Raw genomic sequence first — 22,911 nt, 5'->3', positions numbered from 1 at the left:
TGTTTTGTACAATTCTCCTAAGTCTGACTCCAATGAGGATCAGAATGTTGCATGTTGGTTACAAGACTTAAGATGTTTTTCTCACATAAAGATTCAGCTAGTCTCACTCATCCCATGGCTAAGGGGTTGATTTGGTGATACTGTAGTGTCACTGAGCTGTGTTGCACTGTCCAAAACCTTACTGTCATCCTCTTATTTACCTCATGTCATATTTCCCCCTTTTTTCCCCCCACACACTATTTATTTGACTGTTTTTCACCAAAATTCTATGTTCTCTGTCACCTCCTTGTCATTTTTGCAATTGTTTTTGTTGTTAGAGTTTCCATTTATTAAAATCTCTCGATTTCAGTGATTGTTATGCAAAGTCATGAATTACTACAGACAGAAAGAGTATATTTGGGGGGGAAAAATGTATCTGGAAGTTTTCAAGGATATTTTTTCTATAACGTCTTTTCATGTTTACAAGAGCATTGTCGTTCATTTATTTAATCTCTGTTTCTATGGAGACTATTTTCTCATTGTTTCCATGTTTTTCACTGTTCTTGTCACCTTTATTCGCCAAGTGCGTTCATACATACTCAGAATTGTACTTGCTGATTTAGAGACAGAACACAGACAGGAATTCACACAAAGTTCACATACTTTATATACAAAATGGGTAAAGGGTGGATAAAATGTAAAGTAAAAGCGAATTTATATAGGATATACATGTTTACAGTATAAATATATAGATTTATTATGAGCTAATTTGAAGTGCCCATCCAAATCTGGCAACATGGGAAGTTATGTGAGATGCAGCACTGAAGTTGGACGCAGCAAGAGCCATTCAATTGACTTCCAGAACCTCACATGGGGGAAACATTTACATGTTACATTTTATTGAATAGCTGATGGAATAGGGGCTCCTAGAACAATGCTATCATTTTCATTGTTGTCAGCTCTCTCTGAAGCATGCAAAATGTCTGGGTTCCTTCACGTGTTTTGCTCCAATGGGCTCCTGTCTTTGTTCATCCACCCCGCTGTGCTTTTTAAACCTGCTGCCATTTGACACAGTTGCATTTGATATTCTATTCCTGTGATTTTTTTAACATTTAATTTTACCTTTATTTGACAAGGCAAGTCAGTTAAGAACAAATTCTTATTTTCAATGACAGCTTAGGAACAGAATGCCAGATTTTTACCTTGTCAGCTCGGGGATTCGATGTTGCAACCTTTCGGTTACAAGTCCAACGCTCTAACCACTGGGCTACCTGCCGCGCCTGTGATTTCCTTTTCTATTACGGTTTCATTTTAGACCACTAACTGCACTTTCCTTTCTCCACCACCAGGTACAGAATTTTTCCGCTTGTCAGTGATTGTGTTTTCATAAGTCTTCCACAGCCACAAGTGAGTCACAAGGCTAATGTACAGTATGTGCCACTCCGAAGTCACAGTTTATTTCTTCGACCCCATACAAAGTTCAAGGTCAGGCTTCCCAGTAAGAGACAGCAGAGCTCAGTAAACTTGTTGGTCCATCCGTCTGTCTGCCATTGCCTGTGCAGTGAGTTGTCTCCTGCCTTGGCCTTCAAGCTCCAGCCTGTACGACTACTCTTGATCTGCAGTGAGGCTGTGAGGCCGTGGACAGCTCCCAGATTGAGCCTCCTCTCATTTGAAGTGATCTTTCTCTGTCAGTCTTCAGCCTGTTTTAGAGTTTAATATAGGCAGTGGTAAAAGAAGAAATGAAAAGAAAGAAGTAGCGTGAGAGAGGGCTAGATAAGAGAACATTGAGATGAGGCCTCTGTTGCTCCTTTTCTCTGCATTAAGTGTCTCTGTCTTCTCTGGCTGGATGAAGGGGGAGGGAGAGATGGGCTTCAGGCAATCAAAGAAACCCCTCTCTCCTCTCACTTCTCCCCTCTCCTCTCTCCTTCTTCACTTTAGACCAACCCCCCTGCCCTTCTACACACGCATGTAATCATTTTAGTGCAATACTTTTCAAGAAAACCTGGAAGGTGTGTAGCCTAGTGGAGGCTGCTCAGGGGAAGATGGCTCATAATAATGGAACAAAAAACCATGTGTTTGATGCATTTGATACCATTCCACCTATTCCACTCCAACCATTACCACGAGCCCGTCCTCCTCAATTAAGGTGCCACCAACCTCCTGTGGTGTAGCCATAACCAGCATGGGGGATAGTAGGCCTATGTGTGTCATAGGCTTACAGCAGAGTACGGTGCAATAGTATGATGCAGTCCCTTGGGTAAATCAAGGTGATTGTAGGGGGGTGGTGGAAATTGGTGACACTCAGCATCTCCTCCATTAAGGACCACTCAATACCATCCATCCACTCAAAGTTAAAATACTAAGTAGTACTCAACTTGATCATCCTCCCCTCAAAAGTAGACCCTCACAACCCTCCATCTCCTAGATATACTAACCATATTTAGTGCAGAGCAGATATTGATTTTCTCAGGTGATCAGTGGAATGAGGATTTGTTCAATGTCGTATTCAGGCACCATGGCACTACACTTTAGTTAGAACATACTAGACATAGCCAGCTAAAGCTGGTCTGTTAAGCTTAATATCACTAGTATATCTTGGTTGGCCTAGTTTTGGCTTGGAATGGCTCAGGTCATTTGGGTTCAGAGCAACTCATATCACTTCCTCTCTCAGATCAATGTTGCTTACGGCTCGTTGTTTCAGCATATAGAGCGGGAATGGAGAAAGGGGCAGGAGAGAGGGAGGAGAGAGAGATTGGTTGAAGGTGAATGGGATGGAGAGGGATTAAGGAAGATAGAATAGAGAGACAAATGAGAAAGGAAAAAAATTACAGGGAGAGAGTGGCAGAAAAGAGAGAAAAGAAGTAGAAATAGGTTTGAATGAATGAAATGTGACGCTGAGAGGGAGTGGGTGAGAAAGAGAAAGAAACAGAGACAGATGGAGAGTCAGAGAGAGGAAAAAGAGAGAGGCACTAGAACGCACTACGCTTGGCTGGAGATTAGCTTAGTCTGGTGAGGACTGTGAATCTGACAGTGTTAATCTCCTTTCCCATTTTCCGTGTTGTCATGCCCCAGTATGTTTAACTAGGCTTGATAATGAAAAGAACAGCATCCAACTCATTAATTAAATTAGCTCCCCTTATCCTCACATCTGGCCGTGTCTACTCCTCCACACTCCCTCGACTAGGTAGGCGGCTAGGCTACAGCTCTTAGGATTTAATTGACTCTGGACAAGACAGCACACACACCGTTTCACCTTATTTATTTATCTGAACAGAGGCGGCTGCGCTTGGCTGTCATTGGTTATTCTCTAATTCAGTTTTGCCCACAGGTAATGGGGGTTATTCAGTGCTGTGGAGAGCTGCAGAGGGGAGTGGTAGGGAGGAGGGAAGGAAGGGAGGGAATTTGCTAGAGCCACAAACGGGAGAGGATGTTTAGCTGCTCAATAAAAACAAATGGGTACCGCTCACTAACCCAACTGGTAGACCAACCATTATAGAACCTATTTTAACCATACGCATTGAGCAGATTTTTATTTAACCCCGCTTTGGGTTATGTGATTATATCAAATCAGTTTACTGGTCGCGCACACAGTTTAGCAGATGTTATAGTGTGCAGCGAAATGCTTGTGTTACTAGCTCCTAACGATGCAGTAAAATGTCAAACAAGTACACATATAATACATAAAACAATACACAATATCAAGAAATGTCGGAATGAATCAAATGAATAACCCAAATAGCACTGTATATAATGCAATCTATACGTACAGTGGGGCAAAAAAGTATACGTACAGTGGGGCAAAAAAGGATTTAGTCAGCCACCAATTGTGCAAGTTCTCCCACTTAAAAAGATGAGCGAGGCCTGTAATTTTCATCATAGGTACACTTCAACTATGACAGACAAAATGAGAACAAAAAATCCAGAAAATCACATTGTAGGATTTTTAATGAATTTATTTGCAAATTATGGTGGAAAATAAGTATTTGGTCAATAATAAAAGTTTATCTCAATACTTTGTTATATACCATTTGTTGGCAATGACAGAGGTCAAACGTTTTCTGTAAGTCTTCACAAGGTTTTCACACACTGTTGCTGGTATTTTGGCACATTCCTCCATTAATCCTCTAGAGCAGTGATGTTTTGGGGCTGTTGCTGGGCAACACGGACTTTCAACTCCCTCCAAAGATTTTCTATGGGGTTGAGATCTGGAGACTGGCTAGGCCACTCCAGGACCTTGAAATGCTTCTTACAAAGCCACTCCTTCGTTGCCCGGGCGGTGTGTTTGGGATCATTGTCATGCTGAAAGACCCCACCACGTTTCATCTTCAATGCCCTTGCTGATGGTAGGCTTTGTTACTTTGGTCCCAGCTCTCTGCAGGTCATTCACTAAGTCCCCCCCGTGTGGTTCTGGGATTTTTGCTCACCGTTCTTGTGATCATTTTGACCCCACGGGGTGAGATCTTGCGTGGAGCCCCAGATCGAGGGAGATTATCAGTGGTATTGTATGTCTTCCATTTCCAAATAATTGCTCCCACAGTTGATTTCTTCAAAACAAGCTGCTTTCCTATTGCAGATTCAGTCTTCCCAGCCTGGTGCAGGTGTACAATTTTGTTTCTGGTGTCCTTTGACAGCTCTTTGGTCTTGGCCATAGTGGAGTTTGAAGTGTGACTGTTTGAGGTTGTGGACAGGTGTCTTTTATACTGATAACAAGTTCAAACAGGTGCCATTAATACAGGTAACGAGTGGAGGACAGAGGAGCCTCTTAAAGAATAAGTTACAGGTCTGTGAGAGCCAGAAATCTTGCTTGTTTGTAGGTGACCAAATACTTATTTTCCACCATAATTTACAAATAAATTCATTAAAAATCCTACAATGTGATTTTCTGGATTTTTTGTTCTCATTTTGTCTGTCATAGTTGAAGTGTACCTATGATGAAAATTACAGGCCTCTCTCATCTTTTTAAGTGGGAGAACTTGCACAATTGGTGGCTGACTAAATCCTTTTTTGCCCCACTGTATATACACCGGATGAATTTACACAAGATATACTAAGAATGATATGTACATCAGTAGATGTACCAGAGCAGTGGTTCCCAAACTTTTTATAGTTCCATACAACATTCAACCTCCAGCTGCGTACCCCCTCTAGCACCAGGTTCAGCACTGGTTTTTGACATCATTGTAAGCCTGCCACACACACACTATACGATACATTTATTAAACAGAAGAATGAGTGTGAGCTTTTGTCATAACCCAACTCATGGTAAGTGACAAAGAGCTCTTATAGGACCAGGGCACAAATAATAATAATCAATAATTGTTTTCTTTATTTTGTCATCTTACAAATAAAACCTTATTTGTTCATCAAAAATTGTGAATAACTCACCACAGGTTAATGCGAAGGGTGTGCATAACTTTGCAATGCTGGGTTGTATTGGAGAGAGTCTCAGTCTTAAATCATTTCCCACATACAGTCTGTGCCTGTATTTAGGTTCCATGCTAGTGAGAGCTGAGAATCCACTCTCACATAGGTACGTGATTGCAAAGGGCATCAGTGTCTTAACAGCACAATTTGCCAAGGCAGGATACTCTTAGCGCAGCCCAATCCAGAAATCTGGCAGTGGCTTCTGATTAAATTGACTTTTCACAGAACCATTTGTTTCAATTTCAATGAGGCTCTCTTATTCAGATATCGATAAGTGGACTGGAGGTAGTGCATGAAAGGGAAAACAAATACAGTTGTTTTTGTCATCCGTTTCGGGAATGTACCTGCGTAATTGCTCACCCAACTCACTCAGGTGCTTCGCTATATCACATTTGACATTGTCCGTAAGCTTGAGTTCATTTGCACACAGAAAATCATACAATGAGGGAAAGACCTGTGTGTTGTCCTTGTTAATGCAGACAGAGAAGAGCTCCCACTCTTAATCATAGCCTCAATTTTGTCTCGCACATTGAATATAGTTGTGGAGCGTCCCTGTAATCCTAGATTCAGATCATTCAGGCTAGAAAAAACATCACCCAGATAGGACAGTCGTGTGAGAAACTCGTCATCATACAAGCGGTCAGACAAGTGAAAATTATGGTCAGTAAAGAAAACTTTAAGCTCGTCTTTCAATTTAAAAAAACGTGTCAATACTTCGCCCCTTGATAACCAGTGCACATCTGTATGTTGTTAAAGCGTTACATGGTCGCTGCCCATATCATTGCACAGTGCAGAAAATACACGAGAGTTCAGGGGGCTTGCATTAACAAAGTTAACCATTAACACTGTAGTGTCCTAAACGTCTTTCAAGCTGTCAGGCATTCCCTTGGCAGCAAGAGCCTCTCGGTGGATGCTGCAGTGTACCCCAGTGGCTTCGGGAACAACTGCTTGCACCCGCATTACCACTCCACTGTCTCCCTGTCATGGCTTTTGCGCCATCAGTACCGATACCAACACATCTTGACCACCAAAGTACATTAGATGTCACAAAGCTGTCCAGTACTTTAAAAATATCCTCTCCTGTTGTCCTGGTTTCCAGTGGTTTGCAGAAGAGGATGTCTTCCTTAATTGACCCCCCGTAAACGTAATGGACATATACCAGGAGCTGTGCCACGTCTGTTGACTCATCCATCTGTAACGCATAGAATTCACTGGCTTGTACTGTATGCGAAGCATTAATTTTTTCAAAATATGTCCTACCATGTCATTGATGCGTGGTGAAACAGTGTTATTTTATGACGGCATTGTCTGTATAGTTTTTTGGGCCTTTTCACCCAGCATTGTCCCAGCCATATCCGTGGCAGCAGGAGTAATTAAGTCCTTCACAATAGTATGGGGCTTGTCTGTCCTAGCCACTCGGTAGCACACCATATAAGACGCTTCTAGCCCCTTCTTATTAATGGTATCTGCTGCTTTTATACATGTTTTACTAGTCGAACGTCATCTTAATTCTCGCTCCAAAAACTTCTGTGGCTTATTTTTCAAACTGCCGTGCTTTGTTTGTAAATGTCTGCGCAAGACTGAAAGTTTCATCGAGTTGTTAGATAGTACTTTTGGACATATAACACACTGTGGCTGAGGAAAGGCACCACTCCCAATATAAGTGAACCCCAAATCAATGTAGTTCTCATAATATTTGCACCTCTTCGATGGTCCAACGTCCCTGTCTGTTGTTCAATGCTTTCCCGGGTAAGGGGGCAGTAGCTCTTCGGCTGCATCAGAGTCCATGCTAGCTGGACTAACAACAAACGTAGAATTACTGATGTTAGCATTGGATGTGTTCGTGAAAGCAGAACAACTTGTGTCGTCGACAGGTGCAGGTGCAGTACTGCTGTTATTAGCAGTACTACAGTACCAGTAGAGCTGGTATGTGTCTCTATTTTTTTAGTTTTTTCAATGTGAATCACATTTCTATTTGGCATACCCCTGACGGCATTGCGCGTACACCCCAGTTTGGGAATACCTACTCTAATACATGGGACAGCAGCGTTGGCTGTGTGTGTGTTTGCTTAAGTGCCAGCCCCTCGTGGCATGCTTGGACAGCCTCGGGTGTAAGTGCAAGCTGGTGGCGCTGATATTTGGCAGTCTCGGCCACGTACACAGGCTTGCAGTGCGTGGCCTCCAGATTGTGAGCCTGACAAAAACTAGGGCAAAGCAGTTGGCTAGGTACTGCTCTGTTTCAGCTGTCGTGGGCAGCCTAGCTGTTTGGAGAAGGAGATGCTTTCGATATCCTTGAGTGCCATGCATACAGGTACCTTTGAAAAGTTTGATTCCTTTTTTAATGTAACTTTGATTGGTTTATAAAATAAAGTATTTAAAATGTGTGTGTGTGGACGTGCTTAACTATACTTGTGGGAACCAGAAGTCCCCACAAGATTAATAAACAAACAAACATTTGACCAACTGGGAACATTTTGTTGGTCCCCACAAGGTCAAATGCTATTTCTAGCGGGTTTAGGGTTAAGGTTAGAATTAGTGTTAGAATTAGGGTTAGGAGCTAGGGTTAGTTTTAGGGTTAGGTGCTAGGGTTAGATTTAGGGTTCAGGTTAGGTTTTCTGGTTAGGGTAAGGCTACTGAATTGGGACTGAATTGTGTGTTGTACAAGACTGTGTGTGTGTGTGTGTGTGTGTGTGTGTGTGTGTGTGTGTGTGTGTGTGTGTGTGTGTGTGTGTGTGTTTGTAAGTATGAGGTGTGTGTGTTTTGTGTGAGTGAGTGTGCATAACCTGGTAGACTGCTAGTGATTGCGGTTTAACAGATTCAACAGATGCTGTCTTTCAGTCTCTTGGTCCCGACTCTGATGCACCTGTACTGTCTCTGTCTTACAGACGGTAGCCAAGTGAACAGTCCGTGGCTCGAGTAACTGAGGTCCTTAATGATCTTTTTGGCCTTCCCTTGATACCGAGTGGTGTAAATGTCCTGGAGGGCAGGCAGCGTCCCACCACACCACCCTCTGGAGAGTCATGCGGTTAAGGGTGGTGCGGTTATGCATCCCAACAGAATGCTCTTAATGGTGCATCTGTAGAAGTTTGTTAGGGTCTTAGGGGAGGATGCCGAATTTCTGACACGCCTTCTTCCCCACGGTGTCAGTGTGGAGAGACCATATCAGGCCTTAAGTGACGTGACCATATCCACTGCGGCCCCGTCAATGAGGATGGTCAGCGTGCTCCCTCTTCTGTCTCCTGTAGTCCAGGATCAGCTCCTTTGTTTTGTTGAGAGAGAGGTTATTTTCCTGGCACCACTTCTCCAGGATTCTAACCTCTTCTCGTCGTTGTTGGTAATCAGGCCTACCACTGTAGGGTTGTCAGCAAACTTGATGATTGAGTTGGGTTAAACTTCTTAAATACAACTATTGAATATTAATAATCACATTGAAATGGCATTAGATGTTTTTAATAACCAATCTATATTATTATATTCATTTGTTTATTTTGTTATTTATCATTCATTTAAATATATATATATATTTAGATTAGGATTGATAATATAACTGACTTGTCCTAGAATTTCAACGTGATTATTAATATTCAATAGTTGTATTTAAGAAGTTTACATTTTAAAGACATTACCATTGATAACCCACTCCCACCCTCCCCATCCCTAACTCATGGAAAGTTTAAAAAAAAGTTAGAACAAGACAAATACACTGTTTCAGAAGGTCCAGCAAGTGTCCAGTAAATACAATTACATTGAACATTACACTGGGCTGTGAGCAGTGTAGCTTGTCCCTGAGCTGGTGAACAAATGTTTATTGTCTCTGCCTGCTGGAGGTAGGCTACTGCTTGGTGTTTCCAACCTTAAAAGTAAACACAAAGAAGGTTTAGCAGGTCTGTTAGAAATGTCTTTGTCATCTGGATAAGGGCATTTTTCTGCTGCAATGACAGTACAGGTGGACTGCATTGTAGAAATGTTCATATTACAGTAATGCCTGTATACTTACAGGTTGTATTAGGGTCCTATCATTTCCCCATCCATTCTGTATGACGATGGAGGCAGTATGCCAGGAATCACCTTCAGGGCCATATCGCCAAATGGGTCTATAGGGGAAAACAACATTTCAAACAAATCTCAAATGATGGATGTGATCAGGAAAACATATTGGATCAGGACATTTGTACAATATGTCAATTTCCATAAGGAATGAATAAAGTATCATGTCAAACGCATAATTATGATAGGCCTAGTATATTATTCACAGCATCTTACCATTAGAAGGGTTTCAGCATCCCCTGCGAGGTCACTTGCCCTTTTCTCCCCCTATGAAAGACAACGACTCACGCCCGATGACACTCCATCACTCATAGTCACAGGTCACCCCTGTATTTGAAAAAACACAAAAAAGTTAAATATTTTTTAAACATTAGCAAAGAGTGAAGAGATAGAGATGAAAGGTCTCTGTCTGTCCTAACCTGTCAGCAATGTCAGCAGTCAGTACTGCAGTCTGGTGATGAAGTTGTTGAGGAATGGGATGAGTTATAGGAGGAGGAGGAAATCTCAAGCACTCAGTACCCTCCTTGGCTTCCTGAAGAGCTTTATCAGATGTAAGAAAGAGTCAAGGCAACAAAAGAACCAATGCAATGAAAACCAAAGCAATTAATACATTTCAATGCAATAACAACCAATGGAATGCAATGAATACATTTCAATGCAATAACAACCAATGGAATGCAATGAATACATTTCAATGCAATAACAACCAATGGAATGCAATGAATACATTTTAAAACCTATAGACCTATACTGAACAGAAATATAAACGCAACGTGCAACAATTTTTTTTTTTTTACTGAGTACCAGTTCCTATAAGGTAATCAGCCAATTGAAAGGCCCTAATCTATGGATTTCACATGACTGGGCAGGTCATGTGCCCACTGGGTAGCCAGGCCCAGCCAATCAGAATGAGTTTTTCCCCACAAAAGGGCTTTATTACAGACAGAAATACTCCTCAGTTTCATCAGCTGTCCAGGTGGCTGGTCTCAGATGATCCTGCAGGTGAAGAAGCCGGATGTGGAGGTCCTGGGCTGGCGTGGTTACACGTGGTGTGCGGTTGTGAGGCCGGTTGGACGTACTGCCAAATTCTCTAAAACGATGTCGGAGGCGGCTTATGGTAGAGAAATGAACATTCAACATTCGGATGGACCATTTCTGGGATCTTTTATTTCAGCTCCAGAAACATGGGACCAACACTTTAAATGTTTTGTTTATATTTTTGCACAATATAGCTAGCTAGCTGGTTTCTGAGCTAAACTCACCTTGGCAGTAAATATTTTAAATCGGGAATAGATTTTCCACTCTGTTGTCCTGCACACAGTCAGTGGCTGTAATAATAAAACAATAACAGGTTATAGAGACAACATAGGCCAATTTCATTGAAAAAATCTTGTGACAAGAGTGTAGCCATGAGATATAAAGATTTTTTATTTAATGTTAGCTAAGCCTGCTATCTAGCTAAATGTTGTATTGATTTGGCTCATTTAAATTACAATAAATATAGGTTAAAATATCTGTTTTTGCTGTCTAGTGGCACAACAAGTGCCAATGGGTTTTGCCCAGATTTGATGTCACCCAGTGTCCGTTCGTTGGGTTTTTATTACAAATGTACCTTGTACCCAACACGTTGTCATTACGAAAACAACCCAACATTTGGAAAATAATCCAACAAAATGACCCTACAGTCGTAAATCTATTGGGTTGTGAAAATAACCCAACGGTTTTTGCTGTGCGGTAATGGGATTCAGCTGCTAGTGTAATGTAATTTTAAACATTTTCCTTCAGGTCATTTAAAATGGGTCTATCTAGCTTTTTAGAATAAATGACACAGCTGCCGGAAAACGTGTTGCGGGACAGAATTTGCCCCAGTACTTTTCAATATTGTGTGGTGCTGCCACACCACTGTCAAGTGTGCTCCCTCTCCGGCCTCTAGGTCACCAGGCTGCTCGTTAGGGTGCACACCTGTTAAGCGCATAATGACACTCACCTGGACTCATCACCTCCTTGATTACCTGCCCTTTATATGTCACTCCCTTTGGTTTCTTCCCCAGTCGGCATTGTTCCTGTTTCATGTCAGTGCGCTGTTTGTGTTTCTTGTTTTGTTCATTTATTAATTAAATGTATTCACTCCCTGAACTTGCTTCCCGACTCTCAGCATACATCGTTACAACCACTTTCAAAGCAGCAGCACCAAACACATTTACCATTTATTAGTTAACCTTTTATGGCTGCAGCCCGGTGTCGGTACACGTATGACAACAGCCCAGTGCTGTTGTCATAAGTGCAGGGCGCGAAATTCAAAATATATTTTTTAGAAATATTTAACTTTCACACATTAACAAGTCCAATACAGCAAATGAAAGATACACATCTTGTGAATCCAGCCAACATGTCCGATTTTTAAAATGTTTTACAGCGAAAACACCACGTATATTTATGTTAGCTCACCACCAAATACAAAAAAGCACAGACATTTTTCACAGCACAGGTAGCTTGCGCAAAACCAACCTAACTAACCAAGAACCAACCAAACTAACCAAGAAACAACTTCATCAGATGACAGTCTCATAACAAGTTATACAATAAATCTATGTTTTGTTTGAAAAATGTGCATATTTGAGGTATAAATCATATTTTTTCATATTGGTAGCTACAATCGGAAATAGCACCGAAGCAGCTAGAACAATTACAGAGACCAAATTGAAATACCTAAATACTCATCATAAAACATTTATGAAAAATACATGGTGTACAGCAAATTAAAGACAAACATCTTGTGAATCCAGCCAATATTTCCGATTCTTTAAGTGTTTTACAGCGAAAACACAATATAGCATTATATTAGCTTACTACAATAGCCAACCACACAACAGCATTGATTCGTTAGGCACGTTAGCGATATCGAATAAACCATCAAAAGATATTAATTCTTTCACTAACCTTCTCAGACTTCATCAGATGACAGTCCTATAACATCATATTACACAATACATATATGGTTTGTTCGAAAATGTGCATATTTAGAGCTGAAATCCATGGTTATACATTGGGAAAACTTAGCATCTTTTCCCCAGAATGTCCGGATAAATTTCTGATACTCACCTATTCTAATCAAATAACTATTCATAGACTTTACTAAAAAATACATGTTGGACAGCAAATTAAAGATAGCTTAGTTCTTAATGCAATCGCCGTGTTAGAATTCTAAAAATAACTTCATTACGACATGCAGCTTACGTTATGGCGAGAGAGCGCCCAAAATCTGGGCGCAAACTAATAGTACACATGTTCGACAAATATATGAAATAACATCATAAATGGGTCCTACTTTTGATGATCTTCCATCAGAATGTTGTACAAGGGGTTCTTCGTCCAGAACAATCGTTGTTTGGTTTTAGAACGGCCTTTTTCCCTCTCGATTTAATAAGCAAAACTTGCCAAGTGGCGCGAAGCTCTCCATCGTCAACAAACTCAGAGAACGGAACACGCCAAAACTCCCGAAAAAATGTCAATAATCTGATTAAACTATATTGAAAAAACATACTTTACGATGATATTGTCACATTTATCAAATAAAATCAAAGCCGGAGATATAAGACGTCTATAGCGAATGCTTTTCAGAAGCCAATACTGGTGACCTTTATGCGCTTCCTGAACAAAGGAATTCTGGGGTCATGTCATTCCAAGCTCTATCTTTTGACCATAGAAATACCTAGAAACCCCATTTCACCTCTCACAGCCTATTGACATCTAGTGGAAGGCGTATGAAGGGCATGTATACTAATAGATATCAAGCACATTTATAGGCAGGCCCTGGAACAGAGCCTCGATTTAAGATTTTTCACTTTCTGACAGGAAGTTTGCTGCAAAATGAGTTCTGTTTTACTCACAGATATAATTCAAACGGTTTTAGAAACTTGAGAGTGTTTTCTATCCAATAGTAATAATAATATGCATATTGTACGAGCAAGAATTGAGTACGAGGCCATTTGAAATAGGCACCTTTCATCCAAGTTACTCAATACTGCCCCTGCAGCCCAAAGAAGTTAATGTCATAGAAAAACGTCTTGCAACAGAAAAGAAAGCTGCAAGCCTCCCGACTGAGTTGCGGTCTAAGGCACTGCATCGCAGTGGTGAGGCGCCACTACAGCCTCGGGTTCGATCCCAGGCTGTGTCATAGCCGGCCGTGACCGGGAATCCGTGACTACTGAGTCCGGTGAGGAGTTGCAGCGATGAAACAAGATCGTAACTACTATTTGGATATCACAAAATTGGGGAGAAAAATAAAAGAAAGCTGCAGTTTCTTATTGGACAAGTTGACATATTATCTTCCCCAATTTCATCCTTTTGCCTCTGTTTTGCCTAATGAATACAACCCTGTCCCTGGGATTTCACACAGTAACCCCACGCTCGCTGGGACAGGTGCACTCACTTGTCAGTCACAAGCTAGGTTTCCTTTCAATTGGCGACAGATTTTCATGCTACTATTCTAAAATCCGCATTAAAACAATATGCACATTTTCCAAATATGTGTTTCCATCAAATTGACTTGTTGTGGATAAAAGGCTGTGCCTTGTTGTGTTATATAGCGAATATTCCCACTCTGTTATTGCATGTGCACCTTAGCCAATAGCTAGCAGATACAGTCCGGGCTAGTCTACATGATGAGATTATTATTGAGAAAAGAGCAAGATTAGAATGATTTGTCAAACGGCAGTGAAGCATCGATCATCATGTCATCAGAATAAGACCCTCAATATTTATTGGAAATGAGCATCAAGCTGTGAAGTTCACCATAACTTATTTCAACTGTATCCTAACAAACTGCATGCTTTCCCGACGAGTCGTAGTGGGAAGAACACACACGTCATCGCGTGACTGCCAAGTTTACTTCGATATAATGGTTATTATTTCAATATTTGCACAGAAAAGCGTTTCCACCGCCATTTCTTGCATAATCCCTCCTTGTCTAGCATATTTGGTTTTGTCCACATTTGGAAAGTTTACCAAAAAAAATATCTGTTTCCATCAGGCCTGTCATTACATGTTTTATCATGTACTTAACTTGCATAAAAAGGTTCATGTTAAAGAGGTTATAAAAATCCTATGAAATTACGGACCACAGTTTACAGTACGGAACCTTCATAAGAATCAACAGTGCCTCCTATAGGATATATCCTCATACAGGCACTGACATCAACCACTGTGAGCTACTGACATCAACCACTGTGAGCTACTGACATCAACCACTGTGAGCTACTGACATCAACCACTGTGAGCTACTGACATCAACCACTGTGAGCTTCTGACATACACCACTGTGAGCTACTGATATCAACCACTGTGAGCTACTGACATCAACCACTGTGAGCTACTGACATCAACCACTGTGAGCTACTGACATCAACCACTGTGAGCTACTGACATCAACCACTGTGAGCTGTCTATTCTTAACTTAGTCTTACATGAATTGAAACAGAAGCCTTTTTTCGTTTTATGTAATAAAGCTTATGTGACATTATATGATGGAGAGAGAGCATAGTTTAAGCATGACTAGAGACTGGAATTAAATAATAAAAAAGCTAATATATATTGTAAGTCACATTAAAGAGTAAACATTTAAAGATAGACTGGTCAATTTGATGGACAAACCCCCATGACAATTCCATCCAGTGGTTTAGCAGAGGGTCTACATCACAGTGTATCTTCCAGTAAATGGAGTGTAAGTGGTTTTACTAAGCATGAGCCAGATAACATGTCAGTGGGCTGAGTGGCTGTCTGGGACCCTGGTGGAAGGGTAACATACACTTCCCATGTTCCAATGTCACAGTGACTGAGCCATAGTGGGCCAGCCTAACTATTGACACATAAAGGGAAGGAAGTCAGAGGAGCAGCAGACTAGCAGCTCCCCATCGTTAGTCCTAATCCTCATCATATCTTACAATTGACATAGCCCTGCACAGTACACGCTTCCCAGATGTCACCCTGACATACTGCACGAATGATAAGTGACTGAATGAATTCTGTTGACAGAGATTTATTGGCTGTCTGACTCAGAGGCTTGGCTGACTGCAGCATTGTTGTGGCTTTTTGAGTATCTGGGACATGGGGAGCAAGTACATCCTCACCTGCTGAGAACACTAAGTCTTGGCTGTGTTTAACAGCCCTGATGCTACCCGCTGGTTCACAGAGGCAGTGTTCACGCAGAGACAAAATCACTAAAGTATTGATGAGCTGCATAAGACAGGTGCTGCTGTATTGGTCTGACTCCATGTAAGACTGTTAGCCCAATCTGTATCAATTACTGGATGGATCGGGGAATAGAAGATATGCAGCAACTTGACAAGAATGCCCATGTCTTAAATGAAGAAAAGGTGTTGCTCCTGGAGATTTGCTGTTTGTTGTGGAATTTCATTAATCAAATATTAAATCAATTTATTATCGTGGAGTAAGTTGAGTTGAATCCGCTGAAATAGTATTTGTTGTAGTTCAAATTAGGCTGAAGATGTCACATGAGATGACGCTGGAGAAACAAAGCAGGTATGGGGTGTAAAACATTTAATAAATAAAGGACATGGAACGAGACAGGAACAGCGTCAGCAAACTAATAATACAGACAAAAACAATACAATGCAGCTGCGGGGAACAGAGCTGGGGAACTGACAAATATAGGGGAGGAAATAAACAGGTGATAAGTGAGTCCAGGTGTGTCCAATAACGCTGATGCGCGTGACGAGGGAAGGCAGGTGTGCGTGATGGATGGCAGGAGTGCGTGATGCAGGGCAACCTGGCGCCCTCAAGTGCCAGCGGGAGGGAAGAGCGGGAGCAGACGTGACAGTACCCCCCCCTCTTGGCGCGCCACCCGTCGTCCCACCTGGGCGAACTGGCCGAGACATGGGCGCTGGGCAAGCTGGGTGAGGCAAGATGCCTGTCGATCCCGCTGCAGAGAGGGAGCCCGATGATCCGGTGGAGAGTGACGTGGGATGGGGAGCCGCCGAGCCAACCGAGGCAAGGAAACCTCTCAAGCAAGCCAGGGCGTGGAAGCCCGATGGGCTGGCTTAAGAACCCCCGGTTCCATCGGCGGCGGGATCCACCCCGACATCACCAATAAAACAAAAAAAACTGCTGGACCAGCTGGGCGAACAAGAACTGACAATCCGGCTGAGGCCCGACGTGGGATGGGCGCCATCCGAGCCAACCGTGGCAGGGAAACCTCTCGAGCCAGCTAGGGCATAGAAGCCCGACGAGCTGGCTAGGCACCCCCGGTTCCATCGGTGGCGACTCAGAGCCGATGTCACCATACCAACCGGAACACCAGTACTCCCCGATGCTTCGTATGTTGGCTCCTGCATTCTGTCACACGAGATGACGCTGGAGAAACGAAGCAGGTACGGGGAGTAAAACATTTAATAAAGATGGACATAGAACGAGACAGGAACAGCGTCAGCAAACTAATACTAAAGACAAAAACAATACAATGCAGCCGCGGGGAACAGAGCTGGGGAACTGACAAATATAGGGGAGGAAATAAACAGGTGATAAGTGAGTCCAGGTGAGTCCAATAACGCTGATGCGCGTGACGAGGGAAGGCAGGTGTGCGTGATGGATGTCAGGAGTGCGGGATGCAGGGCAACCTGGCGCCCTCAAGTGCCAGCGGGAGGGAAGAGCGGGAGCAGACGTGACAGAAGAATCACCATTTCTAAGATTTCACGTGTTGATCATTACGGTAATTCCACAGGAGTTGATCTCTGGATTTTTTACGCTAATGTTAATGAATCTCCGATGCAGGGTCACGTGCTTTTTTGGGGTTGCTTTGTCTTTGATAGGTCCAGTGTGTGACATATGAAGCTTAAGAAGGTGCATAGCGTCTTTGTACTGCCTGATATCAGTAGGAGGGTTCTAACTTTCATTTATCTTCCCAAAAGGTTAGCCTTGTCCCAGGGATCACTCCCCCAGTATGCTAGCTCTATTATATAGACACAAAGGTGTGTGTGTGTGTGTTTGCATTTATCAGCCAAAACATGACACCCACCCTGTATTTAAAAGCATGTTGTCTCAACACAAACAGCTAAGATGATGCAAAATAGGGTCTAAGCTTCAACATGCTGTATATGAACATGAAACAAATCTGAGTTTCCGCATTTTTTGATAATTGACATTAAAGGTTCAAACATGACATCGGTTTAATTAAAAAACATGTTTTTCAAGAGATTCAAAAAAAAAGCACAGCCCTGTTTGTGAGCTTTCAAATGATATCAAACTCAACCATTTATATGTGATGAAGTGATGAAGACATGGATGACTCAGGGTAGGGTGGGGTATGCAAAATGCACCTCTATCTCCTAAATGGCATTCAGGTCCAAAAAGGAACTTTCTGACCACTTCTACCATGGGCAAACAAGTATGGAAGGTTTTGTTTGAACCAAATGGGGTGGAAACAGAAAGGGATTGAATTCCTATGTAACAACCCACTTGTAATGCATATGTTGTTGTGTGTGATGGAGTACAGTTAGAAGGACCCTCCTTTAAATCTAGCCAATCGTCTCTGTCCTCCCGGGCCCTCACATTGTCTAACCTCAGACAGGTCCTGTCTTATCCAATCAGGCTGGTCCGGTGCAGGGAGCCAGCAAGCTTTCCATTCCACTCAGACTGCCTTTACATCAAGCCGTCGTCCCTGCCCAGCCCTCACCACCAAGATCTTTATACAAGCTTCCATTTCAATTCTCAACTGGGCCCATCACCACTTTGCTCTCTGGCCCTCCCACCTCTCTACTGCCAATTCTTTGTCTCAGCCAACTCTTCTCTCCAGTCATTACCATGGGAACCTAATGTGTGCTGTCTTTTTATGTGACAGTGTCTAATCATTTGGTAGAAATGTATTATTATTTGCAGTATCCTATAAATGTTATAATTGCAATGTCATGTTTCAGTATAATGAAATTAGGTGTTATTGTCAGCTGAAATTGCTGGGCGACAGATTTTTGGGGGATTTTTTAAAAACCTTTGTTTAACTAGGCAGTTAAGAACAAATTCTTATTTACAATGACGGCCTACCGGGGAACAGTGGGTTAACTGCCTTTTTCAGGGGCAGAACAACAGATTTTTACCTTCAGCTCGGGGAATTCGGTCCAGCAACCTTTCAATGGATATGTCAGGCCACTTTCCTCCCACTCTTATGTTTCCTGTTTTTGTATATTATTGTGAACTCATACTCTGTGTTATACCCTGGCTCAGTCTTTTCCACCAATTAAAAGCCATTTGTGGGAGCTGGGGTAATCTGTGCCCCGAGCTGATAATTGTACATGCAGCTCTGTCTGTGTGTGTGTGTGTGTGTGTGTGTGTGTGTGTGTGTGTGTGTGTGTGTGTGTGTGTGTGTGTGTGTGTGTGTGTGTGTGTGTGTGTGTGCGTGTTGTGTGTATGCAATGTGTCAGATGTAGGCTACTGTATATCAATGATATACATAGCTTTCCCAAATGATTTATACACCCCAGTACATCAATCTCACTAGTCCTAATGGCAGGCCATTCATATTTCTCATGTTTAACTTCCTGCTTTCTGAAAGTCATTAATATCAATGCATGTCCGTATTTCATTAGGCGTGGAGCGGGCATGTTGACGTGCTGTTTGACCACTGATAGCCCTGGCGTGTCTGTTGTGAACATCCATCAGAGAGAGATCAGCCTCTCTCCTAGTCTCTGCTGACACCCTCATCACATCTGTAAATACTCATCTAACTGATGCACAGGTTGCTGTGGAATTAATGAGGCTGCTTCATGTGCTGATGCATGTGAAAGTGGGTCTACTCTTTAAATTGCTTTCCTTTATTGCGTCTCCTCTCTCCCTCTCCCCAGAAATCATATTAGCCAAACCAATCTCATTTAAAACATGCCCTTTCTTAATTTACCCCTGATGCTTGTTTTCTGCTGGCCGTGCTGCTGGAGTTTGCATGTCGGTTGGATAGATGAGAGAGAGAGAGAGAGAGCGGGTGGAAATGAGGGAGAGAAAAGGAGAGAGGTGAGAAAAGAGAAGCAGCAAGAGAAGTGCACTGCCTGAGAGAGATCACAAACACCATTGTAAATAAAACCTATATTTATGTTTATTTATTTTCCCTTTTTTACTTTAACTATTTGCACATCGTTACAACACTGTATATAGACATAATATGCCATTTAAATGTCTTTATTCTTTAGGAACTTGTGTGAGTGTAATGTTTACTGTTGTTTATTTCACTTTTGTTTATTATCTATTTCACTTGCTTTGGAAATATAAACATGTGTTTCCCATGCCAATAAAGCCCCTTAAATTGAAAACTGAATTGAGGGAGAGAGAGAGAGAGTCGGTCGTATGGGCTTATTATCTGTTGTGCCTCGTTCATCTGAAACTGAAGTTTGATGTTCAATATCTTAACCCTATAGATGCGGGATGTCGATTTGTTTATCAACTAATTGTCTTGCCATGTGTCTTCAGGATGGAGTCATTACAGAGTGAAGCTCCACACAGGTTGAGAAAAAACACAGAGATGTGTCTCAAAAGGCACCCTATTCCCTACACAGTGCACGACTTTTGACCATAGCCTTATGGGTCCTGGTAAAAATGTGCACACTCAATAGGTAATAGGGTGCCATTTGGGAAGCCCATACAGAGAGCTGGGGGCCATCAGTAACTCCTCAGCCACCTCGGCAGTGGCGTCGGCTGTAGCTGGCCTTTATCTGGGTTCGTCAGGAGCTCCACACGGAACACAGTCCAGTTATTACTGCTAGCTGCAACTGCCTGATAAGATCAAAGGAGAAGCCGGTCCGAGTCGGGAGATGTGTGCCGCCGTCTCTCCCTTTGGTCCGAGCGTGGTTTGTCACGTCATTATCCACCGTAATGTCAGAACTTTCTCAGTGCGTTAGAAGTCCTTCGTGGTTTTCAGGGCTGCAACGAGGACAATCTGCTCCTCGATATTTGTTATATATATTTTTTTATCTGAGAAATTCTCCCTGCTACCAGTTTCTTCCCAGTGTACAGTGATATATATATATATTTTTTTTTAATTCCGTTTTACTTTGTAACAATTTCCCTCAATGTCGTTCTATTGTATCTCTTCTTTACTCTTACTCTTATTTTTTAAAGACACTGATTAATTTGTGTAACAGCAGGGCAATTTGTCATGATGGAAAAACGTAGGGAGAGCCGCTTAGACACATCAGTGCAATTTCCTTTGACAAGGCAGAGAATAAAATAAAATAAAATGGGCATGCATTAGAATAGAGAACAAGAGCAGGTTAGAGTAACTGAGCTCCTATCCAGCCTCCCAGCCTTATCCATGGGTAACAGCACAGATCAAAATGAGAGTGGGCAGCTCTGGTCTGAATACTCATTAAAGCGACAATCAGCAGTAGAAACAATAACAAAGCATAATCTCCGCCCCTGTTTCGGTAAAAACCTGAGGGTTGGGCTGGAGAAATGTAACCACTCTCAAATTCATAGACAGAGCTATGGACACAAGGACTGACTGTCCATGATATCAACATGATAGTTTCAACCATGTTTTAAATGTTTTATATTTACTTTGTTTACAAACATTGGAGTAAAACAATGTTACATTTTGGGTTCTGATGGATGAGTTATATTCTTCAAGAATTATCATTCATTTATGAGTCCAAAAATTGATGTAGCAACTTCTGATTGCTCCTTTAAAACCACAGGTGTGGAGGAATTTACATAATAGACTGCACCACCTGTTTCTACCTTTGGAAGTCAACATGGACACAGGTTATTCAATTCCTGTTGTATTTGGGTTTAAGTAGTGTTCCTGGCTTGTTTTGAACTGCTTATTATAGTTCCGCAATGTGTTCCTTGAAGATTCATTCAAAGTTCATCCAACGTCTTTATTGTTCTAAACCGCCGACATGCCATCTGTTTGTGTTACATTTGTTTGCTGCAAATCACATTTTCTCGTAGCCTAGCAAACAGTAGGCTGTGAGGCGTGGCTTTATTCAGAGCCAATTCTCCTGTGGTGAACTGTGAACTCTTTCTGTATGTAAGACTTTTGGAACTCTTGCTCAATACCCATGGTATGGAATCTGGATCAGAACAGACCTGGATCAATCCATGTACAATGCAGTACATGCACATAGCCGAGGATGCTAGACCAGTGACATCACATTAAAGACACGTCACCCTATTTTCTATATAGTGCACTACTTTTGACCAGGGCCCTTCAGGATGCTCACATAGTAATCAGGCCTATTAATGTTGTTGTCTGACCTCTGACCTCTCTCTCCTCCAGGGTGAAGTTGAAGGATGGCGTGGCGTTCTTGGGGGCGCGGGCCAGTAACCCAGTCCTGTGGACGGTGAGTCAGGACGTGAGGAGCGAGGGGCACAGGGTCGTCACTCTCCACTGTCACCGCAATGAGAACACCTTCGGTCAGAGGTCAGTGGCGCCTGGTTCTTGTCAGATTAACACCTATTCATTGGGATTAGACATTCTGTAATAGCATGGATTATTGGTAGGAACAGGAGTTTTTCCTGGTCAGACCGTGGTCCGGAAAAACTCAGGGCCCTAATTATGTCTTATGGGCTAAGCAAATGTCCTGGTATGCTGCTAACCCAGCAGGTTCAGCAACGATGTTAATGAATAACAATGGTGTTGTTACAGCCCCACAGCCCCTCCCCCCCAAAGGGACCACTCATTAATGATAACAATTTCACTACTGAGCCACTGAACTTCAGAGCTAAACTTTAGTGCACTTGGCTCCCTTTGGACTCAATTCATTTATACAGCGGGGTTCTTTCCGAAACAACTCAGCTTGAGTGTCTTACCCAAGGGCCCAACGTGTGGGACTGGAAGAAGCATGGGACTGTTTGATGGTAGAACAAAGAATACTACTACGACAGGCTGTTTTTAATCAGGCTGTGAGGGTTGAAACGGTTGATCTTAGCCAATCAGATGTATTTGTTATGCAGTTTCTGCTTGGTGCACTCTAAAGGCATTTGATCTAATCTCAATTAAACCATGAACAGGGATGTGTTACCTCTAAGACCCTGAATAGACCCAAACTCTAATCCACCAGTCCAACGTCTAATGCTCTAACTGTTCCTCCACACACAGGCCACCATGTACATCTCTCTGACACCTCCTCCACACTTATGTGTCTCGTATTACCATCCTTCTCCCCTGCACTCTTAGAAAAAACGGTTACAAAAGGCTTCTTTGGCTGTCCCCATAGAAGAACCCTTTTTGGTTCCAGATAGAACCATTTTTGGTTCCAGGTAGAACCCTCTGTGGAAAGGTTTCTACATGCAATCCAAAAGGGTTCTACTTGGAACCAAAACGGGTTCTTCAAAGGGTTATCCTATGGGGACGCCTAAAGAACCCTTTTCGGTTCTAGATAGCACCTTTTTTTCTAAGAGTGTACAATTCAAAGCAAAGCTTTCTTGTGCTCGAGGAGAGGAAACATATGAACATAAACAAAG

General features: G+C 42.3%; 1 protein-coding gene across 1 annotated transcript in view; it reads left to right on the top strand.

Annotated features, from left to right (window-relative positions):
- The window catches only part of LOC129863880 (transmembrane protein 132C-like), a 216,571-nt gene that overhangs the window by 50,879 nt on the left and 142,781 nt on the right, over positions 1–22,911 (top strand). Inside the window, exon 3 of the mRNA XM_055936249.1 lies at positions 21,725–21,868. Coding sequence (XP_055792224.1) covers positions 21,725–21,868 — 144 coding nt within the window. The remainder of the gene's footprint in view (positions 1–21,724; positions 21,869–22,911) is intronic.

Source organism: Salvelinus fontinalis, chromosome 10, assembly GCF_029448725.1.
Source record: "Salvelinus fontinalis isolate EN_2023a chromosome 10, ASM2944872v1, whole genome shotgun sequence".
NCBI lineage: Eukaryota > Metazoa > Chordata > Actinopteri > Salmoniformes > Salmonidae > Salvelinus > Salvelinus fontinalis.
Note: the sequence above shows the minus strand (reverse complement) of the source record. Positions and strands in the feature narration are given on the sequence as shown.